Genomic DNA, 15,745 nt, shown 5'->3' on the forward strand with positions numbered 1-15,745 from the left:
GCAGATTCACACATGGGTATGTGCTGAGCACTGCAGTGGATCCACAGCTACTCGCGCACAAAAAGAGTTTTCCTACTATTTCTTCCCCATGAGAGGACCCCTACATTTCCACCAGGGATCAGGATACCTCTATCGTGATCCATTATCTCCTATTTCAGCTTTATTCCCCCCCCCCCCATGGGAACCGTTTCCCTATTAACAAAATGGCATACGCAACTTTTGTCTCCGGTTGTGGTCAGCAAATCATGGCAAAGCTGTTAGTGCAATGATCTACAGATCCTCTGCAGTGGATCCGCATCTCTAGCTATACATAAATATTGTTTTCTGTAATAACTCCAAAACTAATGAACAGATTTAAACCAAAATACAAAAAGCACTCTTTCTGGACCAAGATCTAGATTTCTGCCATATTCGATATAATTCTGTTGAGCGGGTCGGGCTGTAGTCGTGTCTAAAACCCTATGGTTTAATTGCACAGGGAAAAACATGTTTAGAACCCCCCCTTTTTCTTGGCCCCTTCTTGACAAATCATCCTGACATTTTCCAGACAGCAGCTGAAGTGAGTAACAAATTAGTTTCAAAAAGTTTGTGAAGATTTGTCAAAAAACGCTAAAGTTATTATCAAAACAAAATGCTTTTCCAATGGAAACTCGGTCTTGACAATAACTACCTACTAGCAATCACCAAAATATATATATGGTTTTGTGTCAGGCAGCGAAGTATCACTTTGATTTCAAGCTTTTCTATGTTCTTTAAAGCTGAAAGGACTGTGTACGTTACAGGTGCAGCCATTGCAATCATTATAATCACAGGATGATTCCATTAGCAATTGGATAGTCTCACACAAGGTGCTGTGATAAGTATTTCTCCACTTTTGTGACGCTGTTTAAAGCATTCGTTATATTTCATCACGTCACTGTCTCCCAAACCCAGCTTTGCAAATTATTTGTTTCCTGTGGTCTTAGCTAAGGTGTTTGCAGTGTTTTCACTTTCTTATTCGCTTAATTGTTCAGGACCTTTACGTTTTTGTGGTAAGGCTTATGTGTAAAGCATGCAACATGTTACCATTTGACTGGTTCTCTTTTGGCTAAGGTGTTTTAGAAAACAATTTTTTGAGAACTTGCTAGTTGGAGTGACCAATTTTGGTCCAAAATGGCTCTATCCAGGACTCATTTTCACGACAACCACTGACAATGTAAACAAGTTTAAATTCTCTTGCACAATCTTTTTTAATTGAATCTGAACTTGACTGTGCTCTGGCTCTCGTGAACATTAGGTACCATTTACCTAACCGATGATTTAAATAGAGTGTAATAATTGGCAATTAAAAAAACAACAAGCCACTTGAACTTGCGTGGGAGGGATGGGCTTTGCACAGGTTCAAAAAGAGAGAAAATGGCATGGTATAATGGCTTATTTATTTACAAGAGAAGGAGTCAAACCAAATGTATAGTTGCAGTAACTGATGTGTATGGTATGCATAGCTGTATCTTCACTATTAAGATGAGATCTTTCAAAATAAAGAAGACCCATTAGTAGTACCTCAGCAGCGTAATATGGTTGTAGCTTAATACCTCTATCGGAATGATTCACTAATCATTAGGCATATAATTGTTCTTCTGTGGAAATCCACCAAGTTATTAAATGTTCACCACTATCATGTATTAGATCAAGAATTACCCCGAGGTGAATACCTGTGCTTAGTAATCCGCATGGTCATATATCCAGTAGTCTTCAATAAGAATCTCCTAAGAGTTTAGAATGACCACTTTTGTATAACTCTTTGGATCTGTGGAGCTGTTTATATCGATTGGCATGAACATAATAATGAAAGAAACAAACATGCTGCTGTGAAATACAAGCATTGGTATACCTGTATGTTGTGTTTGTTCTCTTTTTCTTCCTCTTGTAGTGTGTAGGAAATGGACCTCAAATCGTGTTACATGATAGTGAAACCAAGTCCTAAGATCTGACCCTTTTATTTTTTTAATTATGATAGTATGAACTCTAGCTTTTGTGCCACAAACTGTAATGGACAGAGATCAAGGCACATTGGGAAATTAGAAAAGCTGCATTTGAGCTACTTCAGGAAGGGGGAAGGGTTGTTACAATATCTGAGGTCCTTTGGCAGAAATGTTCCAGCCATGTGATCCTGCTATGGAGATGTCATGATGTCCTTCTGTTAGACAGATGAATTATTAGTTTTGGCAGAAGGAAGATTGAGGCAGTTACATAATTACTTGTTTAGAGTGTGCTTCTCTTTTGTAGGTCAAGGTCATCTATTCCCATGTATGGCAAAACACATTTTAAATTCCATTCCCTAAATGATTTATTAGCTATTAGTTTGAGAGCTTCTTTTGGAGTTCTTTATAGGTGAAGTCAAATGTTGTGTGATAGCCTTAGGGAAAAGTCCTATTAAGCTTGTCTATAATCCCAGTATGATAATACCCAAGTTTGGCAAAAAGTAGTCCATTTTCAATCTTTAGTGGTAACTGGCAAGGAAGAAAGAAAAACAATGAAGCTCATAATTTGTTATATCTGATAGAGATATCTAGCCACATATCTCTTACCTTTGAATTTCCAAAGCGACCGACTGGATCTAGAAGATTTTTCTTTGAGCACTACCCCCTGCAGGCCGGTAGGTGGCGTTGTTCCACTCCGCGTGGCGTCATCTGCATTGGAAGTGATGTCCGTGTCCCCCTATATAGGCGCTACCTCGGCACGCTGACGTCGGTTCTTTTCTTTCCGCATCTGTAAAGCACTGCTCTGTGAAAAGAGCTACACTCTGTCACTTTTTGACAGGATTTTTTTTACTTTTTGTCAACTTCCTTTTTGGTGTGTAGGGAGTCATGTCCTCTAGGAAGACTACAGGGTTCAAACCGCGTGGCGCCTGTCACAGCACCATGTCGCTGACGGATCCGCATTTTGTTTGCCTGTGGTGTCTGGAGCGCGATCATGACTCCAAGTCTTGCTCGGACTGCTGGGCCATGGATCCGAAGGCTTTGAGGGAGCGGTCCCTAAAGCTGCTTGTGGCCTGGCACACCAAACTTCTCAACACCCAACTTCTCAGAGGTCTCAGTCCCAGTCGAGAGGAAGGTCCTGGGACTGCTCTAGAAGTCCCAAGTCTTCTTCGTCCCACTCAAGATTTCCAGGACACTCGGGTAAGAGGCATAAGATGCACCAAAAGTCGAAGCATACTGCGACTTCTCCCCATTCGTCGGCCGATGCGATGGAGGGACTGTGATGTTCAACTGAGCCTGTGAGGCCTGCAGGTGTGCTGGAGAGGTCAGGTTGCTCAAAAAGTAGGGGCAGGGCCTCATAAAATTCTTTACATTGAGCGGGGGTCATTTCCAGGAAAGCGGGTAGGTAAGGAGCAAAACCAGGTGCAGGTTACAAAGAAGGCTTTCTTCTTTGTAACCTGCACCTGGTTTTGCTGATGCCGATGTTCCCGGCACCCACCGGCGGCCCCAGCCCTATTCTGATCTTTGAGTACACGGCACAGGCACCACGTCGACTGACGCCGATTCCTGTGCCTACAGGGGCCATTGGTCCTATATTGTTCCTTGAGCCTTATTCGGACAGGCCAGGCTTGGGAGTAGAATGAGAGGGGTCCCTGGATTCTTTAGAATACCAGCAGTACGAACAAGACATGGACTGGTATAGGAAATTGGGTAAGGTCAGTGGTCTAGATACCTCCCCAGACACTGGCATTCTTTCTTCTCCTTCTGTGGCTGCGAAGGAGGGTGCATCGTATGCAATGGTGGTGACCAGGGCAACTGAGTTCCTTGACCTTCTGCTACCCACAGTGGTGGTCAAGACTAACATCTTGGCAAAAGTGCTATAGCCAGGAGCTTCCTTTTCGAAACCCTTGCTCCCATTCAGCGAAGCACTTACGGACATCCTTCTGTGAACCTGCTCCAAGCCCAACTTGGACCAGGACGATTGCCTGCCATTACCGCCCTGCGCTGGGTGACGCAAACTTCCTCACTACCACCCCAGAGAGCTTGGTGGCCCAAGCCTCCACTTCCCATGACACATTGCCTGCCACTACCGTGGACAGGGAATCCATGAGGCTGAATAGCTGGGGTAAGAAAATGTTTCCTCTGTCAGGCTTGCATTGCAGTCAGTTAACATCACAGGCTTATTAGGCTGTTATTCCCACTCTCTGTGGGAAACGGTTGCTCAAGCTCTGCCACAGGTCCTGGAGGAGGCCCAGGCCATCCTCTTCCAAGCAGTATCAGATGGGAGAGATGCAGCAAAGTTCTCCATTTGGTGTGGTTTAGACATGACCGACTCACTGGGCTGAGTAATTTCCACGACAGTGGCTGTTAGACACCATGCCTGACTGAGAACATCTGGCTTTTCAGGGGATGTACATGCCTCACTCATGGACATACCTTTTGATGGCACCTGTCTCAGAAACAAGGCAGACACAATGCTGGAACGCTGTAAGGAATTCAGGGCTACGACCAAGTCCTTGGGACTCTCAGATGTCCCCTATCCCCAGTCTGCCTTTTACTCCTTTTGTGGCTATGGAAGGGGCTTTCAACCATGCCAACCCTATCCCTGCCACCGAGCTGCGCAAGTTGCACAACTCCACCGTGGATGAGGGAGTGTTTCATTCCTACTATGAGGGACGGGTCGCCAGAGGTTCGGTCAAACCCCGACCCACCCGGCAGGTTCAGTCTCCTAGCCTACCTAGTCTTCCAGATCATGGGCATCCAGTTGGTAGCAGATCTGACATCACCTCCACCACTAGCACAATATCACATTGGACCGGTGGGTCCTCCAGAGCATTCCAAGGGGCAACTCCCTCCCCTTCGAGACCACATCTCCTTCCATGCCTCCTTCCTATGACTGGCAGACGGAGTATCATTTAATTTTTCTCCGGGAGGAAGTCATGACTCTCTTGGCCAAGGGAGCCATAGAGAGGGTTCTGCCACCAAAAGTAGGTCATGGTTGCTATTCCTGCTACTTTCTGGTCCTGAAAAAGGACAAGGGACTTCATCTTATCCTATACCTTTGCGCCCTCAACTACTACCTCAAAAAGGAGAAATTCAAGATGCTCACATTGGCTCAGGTCCTGTCTGCCCTTCACCTGGGAATCTGGATGGTATCGTTGGACTTGTAGGACTCCTATTTTCATATCCCCATCCTGCCGGCCCATCATCGCTACCTGCGGTTTATGATAGGCCACGAACAGGTTCAGTTCACCGTGCTCCCTTTTGGTCTTATCGCCCCTTGGGTGGTCACTAAGGTGATGGCAGTGGTCACAGCTCATCTATGCAGATCATGGGTGCTAGTCTCCCTCTATCTCAGGCTGTCGTCTCCCACCTCCAGACTACGGCAAACCTCCTGCATTTGCTGTGGTTGTCTATCAATGTGCCGAAGTCACACCTGACTCCCTCTCAGATGCTCCCTTTCATCAAAGCTGTTCTAGAGACAGTGCAGTTTTGGGCCTATCCCCTGGAGCGACGAGTCTAGGATATTTAGGCTATGATATCGATGTTTCAGCCTCTATCTTGGAATTCAGTGAGAATGACTCTGAGGCTGTTGGGACTCATGGCCTCCTGCATCCTGCTAGTAACACATGCCAGATGGCATATGCGGACTCTGCAGTTGGACCTGAAGTTACAATGGGACAACATCAGGAGAATCTCTCCAGCATGGTCCAGATCTTGGAGAGAACTGTATGAGACCTGCAGTGGGTGGATAACATACTGCAATTGAGTCAGAGGCAGGTCTCTCTCCCTTCCGTGGTCTCTCTGGTGGAATCCAGACTTCACATGAGCATGCTGGAGCTCTAAGTGATTCGACTGGCATTGAAAGAGTTTCTACCCTCAATTAGGGGACGGCTAGTTCTAGTGTTTACAGACAACACTACTGCCATTTGGTACTGCAACAAACAGGGCAGATTGGGGTTGTGTGCCCTTTGCCAAATGTGTCTCTGAATGTGGCTGGAACAACAGGACATTTGCCTAGTGGTTCAACAGCTAGAAGGTTCCCTGAACACCAGAGTGGCCGAAGTCAGCCATCGATGCCCAGCGAATCACTAGTGGCGTCTCCATCAGCAGATGGCGCAAGGTATCTTATAACAGTGAGGATAGCGGTGGTTAGATCTGTTCGCCTCCACTGAGAATGCGCAATGTCAGCAGTTTCGCGCACCGGAGTTTCTAAGGCAGGTCTCGGTCAGAGATGTTTTTATCTGGAGTGGAACTCGGGCCTCCTGTATGCCTTTCCGCCCATACCACTCCTTCCCATAATTCTAAAGAAGATCAGGAATGACCGGGCCCAAGTCATCCTTGTGGCTCTGCATTGGGCACAGAGAGTCTGGTATCCCAAGCTTCTGCAAATTAGCATCAATCCTCCGATCAGGCTGCCCCTTCAGGAAGATATTCTGTTGCAGCAGCAGGGGAGGGTCCTCCACCCAAATCTATCAGCTCTATGCCTCCTTGCTTGAAGGTTGACCGGCGGAAGTTATTGGCTTACGACCTTCTTCCCGAAATTTGTGATGTTATTCTGGAAGCCAGGCATCCCTCCACTAGGATGGTATACGTCTGCAGGTGGAAAAAATGTGTATCTTATTGTACAGGAACGTCTATTGACCCCCTATCTGCTTCCTTTTCTGATGTGCTGCTTTTTATTTTGACCCGTGCCCAGTAAGACTCTGCTCTGGGCTCTCTGAAATGGTATCTTTCGACTTTGTCTGCCTTCCTGAGGCTGCCAGATCAACCCTCCTTATTTAAAGCACCCATTGTACATAGACTCCTGAGAGGCCTTGTACATATTTTCCCATCTGCCCCTTTCATTATGCCTCAGTGGAACCTTAAATTGCTTCTCACCTTCCTCAAGTGTGCTCCCTTCGAGCCCTTGCATAATTGTCCTCCCTGGCTGCTCACCCTCAAAACAGCTTTTTTAGTGGTGTTTACCTCTGCCAGAAGGGTGAGTGAGCTGCAGTGTTTATCATCCAAGCCACCCTTCTTGACAATATTCCCTGACAAGCTGGTGTTTCGCACTAGATCCTGTTTCCTCCTGAAAGTGATTACACCTTTCCATGAGGGACAGTCTGTCAACTTGCCACTTTCTACACTCTTCCAAATCCCTCTAAAGAAGAGGAGCAACTCCGCTGTATGGACCCAAAAAGAGCATTGCCGTTCTACCTTGACAGCAGAAAAGAGTTCCGGGTGGATAACCAACTCTTCGTGGGGTACGTTAGAGCAAAGAAGGGTAGGGAGGTGCAGAAGAGGAGAACCATCTCACGATGTGTCGTCCTCTGCATCAAGATTTGTTACACTCTGGGAGAGATGCAGCCTCCTGATGGCTTAAGGGCTAATTCCGCCAGAGCTAAGGCTGCTACCACTGTGTTAGCACATGGGGGGTCCCAGTCCTGGACATCTGTCAGGCAGCATTGTGGGCATCCCTGCACACATTTACCAAACATTAATGACTAGACAGTCAAGTCTACAGTCATTTCGTTCCATTCAGAACTGCAGGATGTCCTAGACTGAAGTTGTCCGCAGTCCCTCCTCCAGGGATGATGTTGCTTGCGTATCTATTTAAAGGTAATGAATCCGCAGCTAGATGCCTCTTTCAGATAAAGAAGTTACTTACCTTCCGTAACACCTTATCTGGTAGAAACATTATGTAGCTGCAGATTCCTTACTGACCCAGCCATCCTCCCCTGCACTGATGACAGGTTTCTAGGATTGGGGCTGATCTCTTTCAGGGCCCTAGTTTACAAACACACAAATGTCAGTGGCCTTCATGGCTCCTCACTTCTGGCGTGTAAAGTCATGAAAAAGTAACCGACATCAGCGTACCAAGATGGCACCTGAATAGGTGATGTGGACGTCACTTCTGGCACGGACGGAGCCATGTGGAGCCGACCAACAGCACCTACCGGCGCACAGGGATTTTGCTTAAAGAGAAATATTCTGGATCCAGTCTGATAACTGGGAAATCCAAAGGTAAGGAATCTGTGGCAAGATCATGTCTCTAGCAGATAAGGCATTACTAAAGGTAAGTAATGTATTCCTTAGGTATGTTGGAGATGAATTTCAGGATTATGGCATGCTACACAATGTTAAAAGCTGCAGACCGATCTACTAGGATGATGAGCTTGAGATGTCTCCTCTCAGCAATTCATTTGGAATCACCCTAGACATTGAAAAAGGCAAATTCATTGCTGTGAATGGAGTGAAACCTTTAGTGCCTGTATTGCATGTCATCAAAAAGTTTTCAAGAGCCCCAGTTGAACAGGGCTATAGTGATTGAGTGAAATGAGTGAAGATGTTTTTTGGGAAAGGAATGGTAGTGGAAACATTAAACCAGTGAGCGGCCTTTGGGTGAGAGTAGTGTTGGATGGGTGTGAGATTGATTGAACATTAGAATGAAAGGGAAGATCCCAGTTTTAGTGTTTAGTATCAGTATGGAACTGTGGGGAATTAATGAAAGATACAATTCTGTGCTATGTGATTTACTTTAGTTAGCAGAGGTGGTGCCTGATTTTTTTTCTTCTTGATTATGTTAATTTTACCCATAGCTAATATGCAAGATTATTACAATAGAAATCAGCAATGTTTGGATCTATATTGTGGAAACAGACCATAAAAAACTGAATTGTTCGTAAGCGTTTCTTTTGCTGTTTGAGAATATATTTGTTTTCAGAAGGTTTGTTGCCGAATCATACTTTTTGCAAAGAGCTGAATATATATGAATTTATAATCTACTGCTGTCACATAATCAAGGCGATGATGTGTGAGAAAATTGTGCCTCAAAATGTATATGTCTCAGTCTGAGGAAGAGATATTTGGACGAGTTAGACAATTTTGTTGTGGACTTGTCATGTTTTATGCAAATGCTAATTGTATAACGATAAAATTGGTTAGATTAGGAATAAACCTTCATCATGGTAAGCAGGGGATTGAGTTGTTGTTAGAACAGATCATCAGAGCAGCATAGAGTACATTAAAAGTATTTTGAAACACATGATCCAGTGTTTGCATGTGATTGAGATGATTCATTAACTAGGTGAAGTGTCAGAGCTCTAGTGCCTTCATAAAATTGTTGGCTTGCCAGTATTTGGACTGCAGGTTACACTCACCCACCACAAGAACACTAACGGATGAATGGGACAGGGAAACCGTGCTGGGAAGGTGAAAGTAGATGGTTCCTTAAGTGTTCTAGAGCATTAGTGCTTTAGAAACGTTTGACTCTGGAAGTTTACATGGTAGACTTGCCCAAAGTGACCCATCAATTTCCATGTTATTTCTCTTTGAACATCTTTAATTGCCAGCTTGACCTTGTTAACACATGGATCGATTAAACCTTTGCATGTCTAACCTTTACACACATAAATGTCACATCAATTTGTTTCATAAAAATTGCAGCTGTAATTGCCATGTTCATAGCAGTTCAGCAGGAGGCCCTTTTAAAAAGAAATCAAACAAATTATGTTGGCTCAGAATTGCATTAGAAATGTTGATGAAAGTTCATGTGCTTCTTTTTATCTGAGCAGACTACCCGACTATCTGTTAGTTTATGCATAAATGCAGCTATAAGTAAGTATACTCGGGACTGTGGAGCTGAATGTGATATGCAAAAACTGTTGACCTGTGCTAACCAGTGGACAATAGATGTGTCAATATCCATCATCATTGTATCTTACCATGTGTTAAACTTGTTTTAGGGATCCCTTCGAAAAGAATTCCCAGCTAACATTGGAGGGAGTGATATATGTTACTTCTGCAAAAAGCGTGTGTATGTGATGGAGCGACAGAGCGCAGAGGGACACTTCTTTCACAGGGAGTGCTTCAGATGCAACTTCTGCTCAACAACCCTTCGCCTGGGAGTTTACGCTTTTGATGTAGATGAAGGTAATGTCAACAATTGTCCAGTTTCTGGTATTTCATGAGAGTTCCTAAAGAGTTTTTTGGAATGGTCATATTGTCTACCATTCTGTGGAAGTTGGTTTATTGATAGGAATTCACTTTTCTCGTCTTACTGTTTGTACATAAAGGAAATAGATAATTTTTTAGTACATTATGCAAGAATCCGATTCTGGTATTCTAAGAAAGGTTAGATCAATTAAGTATGCACTTTTGCCATCTTTTTATAATCCTTATGAAAGCGCAACTATCAGTACAGGCACACATTTGTGTACAGTTGTATTTATAGTTCACAATAAAAGTTACAGAATATACATTGGTATAAAATATATGTAATCAATTGTACTGAAAAGGGTGCTAGTAACATAAAAAATGAAGGTGTGAGGAGAGAAAAGAAAAAGCGGCTGAATACTTTTTGTTAACATAACAGTGGCAAAAGAATGGAAGAGTCTGTGTGTCGGTGGTTGTTTTTAAGTCACGCTACAAATATTTCAAAGCACAGCCGTATTAAGTTTGAAAATGATGTGTGATGATAGGTAAGATAGCACGAGACCGTATTACGTCCCTTCAAGTGATCCATTAGTATCTGTGGCTTCTTGTCAGTTCTGCTGACAAAACTATGCCCTCCTAAAAAACACTTAACATACAAGCTGCCGAGGTGTATGAAGGGCAGGGATTCAGAGCATACTAAAATGCAAGACTACCCTCAGATCTTTTAAGTATAAAATATGTATCAAATGTTGTCAAAGGGCACTCAAAAGAGCCTGGGAAATAATTACAACCACCCGCCGACAACACCACTTTTAACGAGCTAATGAGGAAGTGGACAGATACATTTGTGGCATTAAACATCAAATAATAATCAGATGTTATGCACAGAACTGTAAATATGCAACCTGTCAAGAAGTATTACAGATGCCCAAATAAAGAAAAGTGTGGAAAGAAATGAAAGATAATATAATATGGGGTCTATTCACACATCTGCAAAGAGAAGTATCAAAATGAAGGAAAGCAGATTTGAAATTACCTGAAATAGTGACTACCCAAATTATGTTCTGGTGAGTGAACTGCTGAAATGGATTGGGAGTGCTGGCTGCCTGTACTGCCTTTTAAGAAAAGGCCCACTGTTGCTCAGGTCAGGCAAGAGTCTCTGTGCTGGTTGTCCCTGAAAACCAGGCGCACATACGAGTGTGGGCTGAGCATGTGAGTCTACGGGCTAACTCAGCTTGGTCGCTAGGTAGTTTGTTGCAGAAAGGACCCTTCAACGATTGGTATGGACCTGAAGAGGCATTATAATAGGAGTTGGCATTCATGGTGTGTGTATGTACATCTGTAGTGATCACTGACAAAGGGTGTATGCTTCACTTTATTGTACACTATTTGCAACAAATTGCAATTTTGACATCCTTGGGTCTAGAGAAAGCCGTGATGCACCAATATTATACTAATTCAGGATCCTGAATAGAGATTGGACATTAATTTCCACATATCTTCATTCCTTTGATACTTTAAGAATTCTCATTTTTCTCTCACTGAGCTCCTAATTAGATTCTGGTCTTTGAATCACCCTTCTAGGCCTACTTAATTAAGCTGTGGACCAGCCAGAGGATAAACCACCTTGGCCACCACCGTAGGGTGATTTACTAGTGATTAGGTATGTTCCTGGAAGAGTAAAGGGTGGAGACAGAATCTGCATGTGCTAATTACTTTTCACATTGCACTTGGCCTGTGAAGGCTGAATCCCACAGAAACAAATGATGATAACCATACCTCTGGAGCCTGTCACAGGAGGGGTGCCGATTTGAAGTTTTAGAGGAAAGGGATCAGGCAACAGTGGCACCTAGGGGCAGAGCTTAGGCTCCCAGAGAAGATTTTTCAATGGGCTACTTAAAAGCTAAATCTTGTAAAATGACAAAATACTGTGTGGAGTGAAGTGCCACCCTAGGTTTCTGCAGAGGTACTTTGCTTCTAGAACTTTCCAACTTAAAAACCTGTGAACAAAGGGGAGAGATCTTTGAGACCAGTCTGAACCCAGGGGAAGTGGCCCTGGAAGAAGGCCCAGATGAATGACTCTTGACATAGTACTGCAAAGATTAACTCAAGGACTTCTGATTGCAGCTGGCACCCAGGGATTAGGATTTGTTTCTCCAGGGCTAGTGGCCCAGACCCCCGCCTCCTCTGGTGGTCACTAGAGGGATGGACGTTTTGGTGGCCGGGGTCTGTAGGTTCCCCTGAATCTTTTGAGGACTAGTCTCCAACAGTGTGACCTCTAAAAGTAGGGGTCTTTTATGTGAGCTGCTTGAGATGACCCAAATGCAGTACAAGGGACCAAAGGAAGACATGGGACCTGGAGAGTGCAGTCAGGGAGGGCTCTTTGCTTTGGGGGCCTTGAGGTGCTGCTCCGTATGACCCCAGTCCCAGGAGAAATGCTAGGTGCCCAGAGAGAAGACAGGCCCTATGGGAGCAGGGAAAGCAGTCAAACTTTTAGGGGGCAGGAGGACTGAAATATATACTTTTCGTTGGCTACAGCTAGCCACCAGGAGTGAAACCTACTTTCCCCATCAAAAACAGAGAAATGGGGCTAGGGAAAGCAGCTGTTGTCTCTCTTCATGGGAGAGGTGCCTGCAGGGCTGAATGATTTCCCTTTAGGAAATCATGTATTTTTGCAGGAGCTGCATGTGTTGCTCTTGGTCCCTTCTAATCCCAATACCAACAAGGAGGGCCAGGAGCTTTGGGGGTCGTTGCACAAATTGAGGCCAGAAGGGGGCTTGCGTAGAGCCGCCTTTGCAGTGGAACTTTTGCCTCCAGGGGCTTCCAGTTCATGGGTACCAACACAGAAGACAAGCAGGCGAAGCCACCACGCTCCTTGTAAGGAAATGTCCCCGGTGACCCCTATCCCTGTGGACGAATGACAGAAGTCATTGCTGCTGGGTGCTTTTCCCAACCCTATTCCCCTGTCTGAGGCAAGACCCCAGTGTGGCCAGAGGAAGGGAATGACCAGTTTGGAACTGGAGACACCTCTGTAACAAAAAAAGAAGAAAGCAAAAAGCATTTTCACACAGCATGAAGCCGGAGTTTAGAAAAAATAATCACAAAGAGACATGCAGCAGAAGGCATGGGGGCAGGGTGTCGCCTAAACGGAAAATTAAGGGAACAGTGTCCAGGAAGGGAGGGTCCTGCTGCACTAATTTAAAGCATTGGTGCTCCTGCCTGCACCTCTGGGGCATGCAATACAATCTTCCCCTGCATCTGGTTGGTGGGATGAACAAACTTTTGTAGGTGAAACTTTAGTCTGTCTTGTGCAAATCATGAAGTAAAGCAAGAATAAGAAAATTGTATTGATGACCATCATGTATTGTAGATCGATTCACTCACATGTTGTAAACAATGGAAGTCACATCCACTGTCAATTGGACTTTGATGCTAACTTTAAATAGTAATGAAATGGGTTAAAAGATATATATGCTGCCTAGAATGTTGATTTGCACCCAACTACGGGTACTGCTAACACTTAATGTTCCTATTCAGCTTTTCTTTACTCTGTATATCTCCTGTACTCCACTCTCGAAAAACAATGCAAGAGGATTTTTTGAATCGCTGTAGAAAGGCACTTCATTGTCTACACCCGTTTTGTGATAAAGAAAGGGATTTTCATTTAAAAGTCCAACCAGCGAGTGGACCCCAGCTTCCTTGTCATTTTATAATCTTTGCTGTGCCCTATATTTTATGATATTTAAAGCTAGATACCTGCTGTTAATTTTTGCGATCCACCATCAATCTGGTTTGCAGTGTTATTGTTTTCTGCAGGTCTGTAGGAAGCTGGCTCTCTATATACTATTCCAAAATGAGGTATAGTGCCCAGAGTCCAGTGGATCGCCAGAGGCTTTACAGAGGCTAAAGTAGATAATACTAATGCTCTCTTTTGTGCTAGTGTGGGCAAGCAGTTAGGCTTATCAGTGGGTTGTGTTAAGCATTTGTTGTATACACAGTGGCAATAAATGAGAAACACACTCCGTGAATAAATCCAAGACCAATTTATCAAAATAGTACTTGGTTATATATAGTTTGCAGAATGCCAGAACTTAGTCTTAAGTAAATACGTTTTGCAATAGAAATAATTTTCAATGTAAAAAATGACACTGCAATTTTCAGACTTGGTAATGTTGACCTATGGGAGGAAGAAAACATTCAGCATACATATAGGTAACATTGACCTACAAGACCAGTCTTTGGAAGTTAAGATCAATATTGGGCAAGGTTCAGTTCAGCGCCAACAGCGCACCACCAGCGACACAGGGGTAGCTGGGTGCATGGTGCAAGTTTGAGGCAGAGCGCACGATACAAGTCATTGGGGACTAGGGCAATCGGACCGGGGCTGCTTACAGGTAAGGAGCAGCGGCTTGGGGACCAGTCTCTCGGGGTTGAGGCAAGCAGAGGACCGGGACCAAAGCAGCACCAACACTACACCACTAGCGGCAGCCGGGTGCAGGGTGACAACACAGCCTTGGGTGCCCAATGCACAGCAATAGAGAAAGGCCCAATCGGACAAGGGCTGCAGGCTCAGGCCAGGAGGCCGGTTGAAGGAAACCAACAGCTGGATAGGTAAGTTACAATGCTCAGGACATAGGGACACCTTTGGTCCTCTTCACCAAGGCCCAGGGCGGATGGGTGAAGGGGTGTCTTTCAGTGTGGGAAACGCCTAACCGGAGCAGGTCGCGGTTGGGCGGTCTCCGTGCAGAGGCTGCAGGCGACATAGAGGAGTCTGGGAGAGCTCGGGAACCTTGCTGGGACTGGTAGGCAACATGGACTCGGGCCGGAGGTGTCGGGTGCAGAGGTGGAACAGTGGTAGGCCTCACAGTTCTTCAGGCCACAGAGTCTTTACTTTGAAGATGGTTGCTTTGTGAGCAGGTCCGCTGTTCTCTGGAGATCTTGTTCTTTATCAAGGGCAGGCAGTCCTCCCAAGGTTCTGGAGGTTGCGGGGCTGCAGGATGAATCATCTTTTGGTGCACGATCATCAAGGGCTGCAGGCAGGCCTGTAAGGCGGGGTCAAGTCAGTAGTTTGCTGCAGTCTTCTTTGCTGGTGCAAGTCTGTGGTGCCCGGCTCTTCGTAGGTCACCAGGAACTGAAGTTACAGGTCTGGGGAAGATACTAGATTTAGGGTTGTTGCAAGGGAGTGACAGGTAGTGGCAAATTGGCCCCTTTCCCGGGGTGTCTACACCCTGTATTATGCCCGCCTCCTGTGGGAGGGGGACCTAGCCCTGATTGGATAAGCCTCACCATCTTCAAGATGGTGAGCACTGAAAAGTGTATTTCACCTTACCTGCAGCATCTTAGCGGTGGAGGTGGCAGGAAGGGGCCTTCTCCCACTAACGGGAGAGGTTGGGGTTGCATTACAAAGGTGGGAAAGCCTTTGAAGCTCCCCGCCACGGATGGCTCTTCCTGACCAGGGGGAGATGTGAACACTTCAACCCAGGAAAGGCATTTTGCACGACCTCAGAGCATGCAGGCACTCTCCCCATGAGGTCAGTACACTGTCTGGTGATAGCAGGCTGGCTCAGGCCAGTCTGTGACTCCACTAAAGATTGGTACGTTTCAGGGGAAACCTCCCAAGGGGTCCTCTATGTGAAAATGTCAATAAATCTGACACTGGAATCAATGCAGGTGTATTATGCTGAGATGTTTGGTACCAAACATCCCATATTTCTGTGAAGCCATCATGGAGCTGCGGAACTCATAATGATGAGTGCCAAGCCCGTGTACTTACTGTGGCTTCCCTGGTCACTTACAAAATCCAGGAATTGATCAGGTTATTGCAGGAGCATATCTGCTCATGCAGATATATCCTCACATGAGATATT

General features: G+C 45.1%; 1 protein-coding gene across 4 annotated transcripts in view; it reads left to right on the forward strand.

The window, feature by feature from the left end:
• MICAL2 (microtubule associated monooxygenase, calponin and LIM domain containing 2) overlaps positions 1–15,745 on the forward strand; it is an 812,711-nt gene that overhangs the window by 375,430 nt on the left and 421,536 nt on the right. For all 4 annotated transcript variants that reach the window (XM_085648193.1, XM_085648195.1, XM_085648194.1 and 1 more), the window contains one exon: positions 9,689–9,875. In XM_085648193.1, the coding sequence (XP_085504319.1) occupies positions 9,689–9,875 (187 nt within the window). The remainder of the gene's footprint in view (positions 1–9,688; positions 9,876–15,745) is intronic.

This window comes from Triturus cristatus, chromosome 3_2 (assembly GCF_964204655.1).
Source record: "Triturus cristatus chromosome 3_2, aTriCri1.1, whole genome shotgun sequence".
In the NCBI taxonomy this organism is placed as follows: domain Eukaryota; kingdom Metazoa; phylum Chordata; class Amphibia; order Caudata; family Salamandridae; genus Triturus; species Triturus cristatus.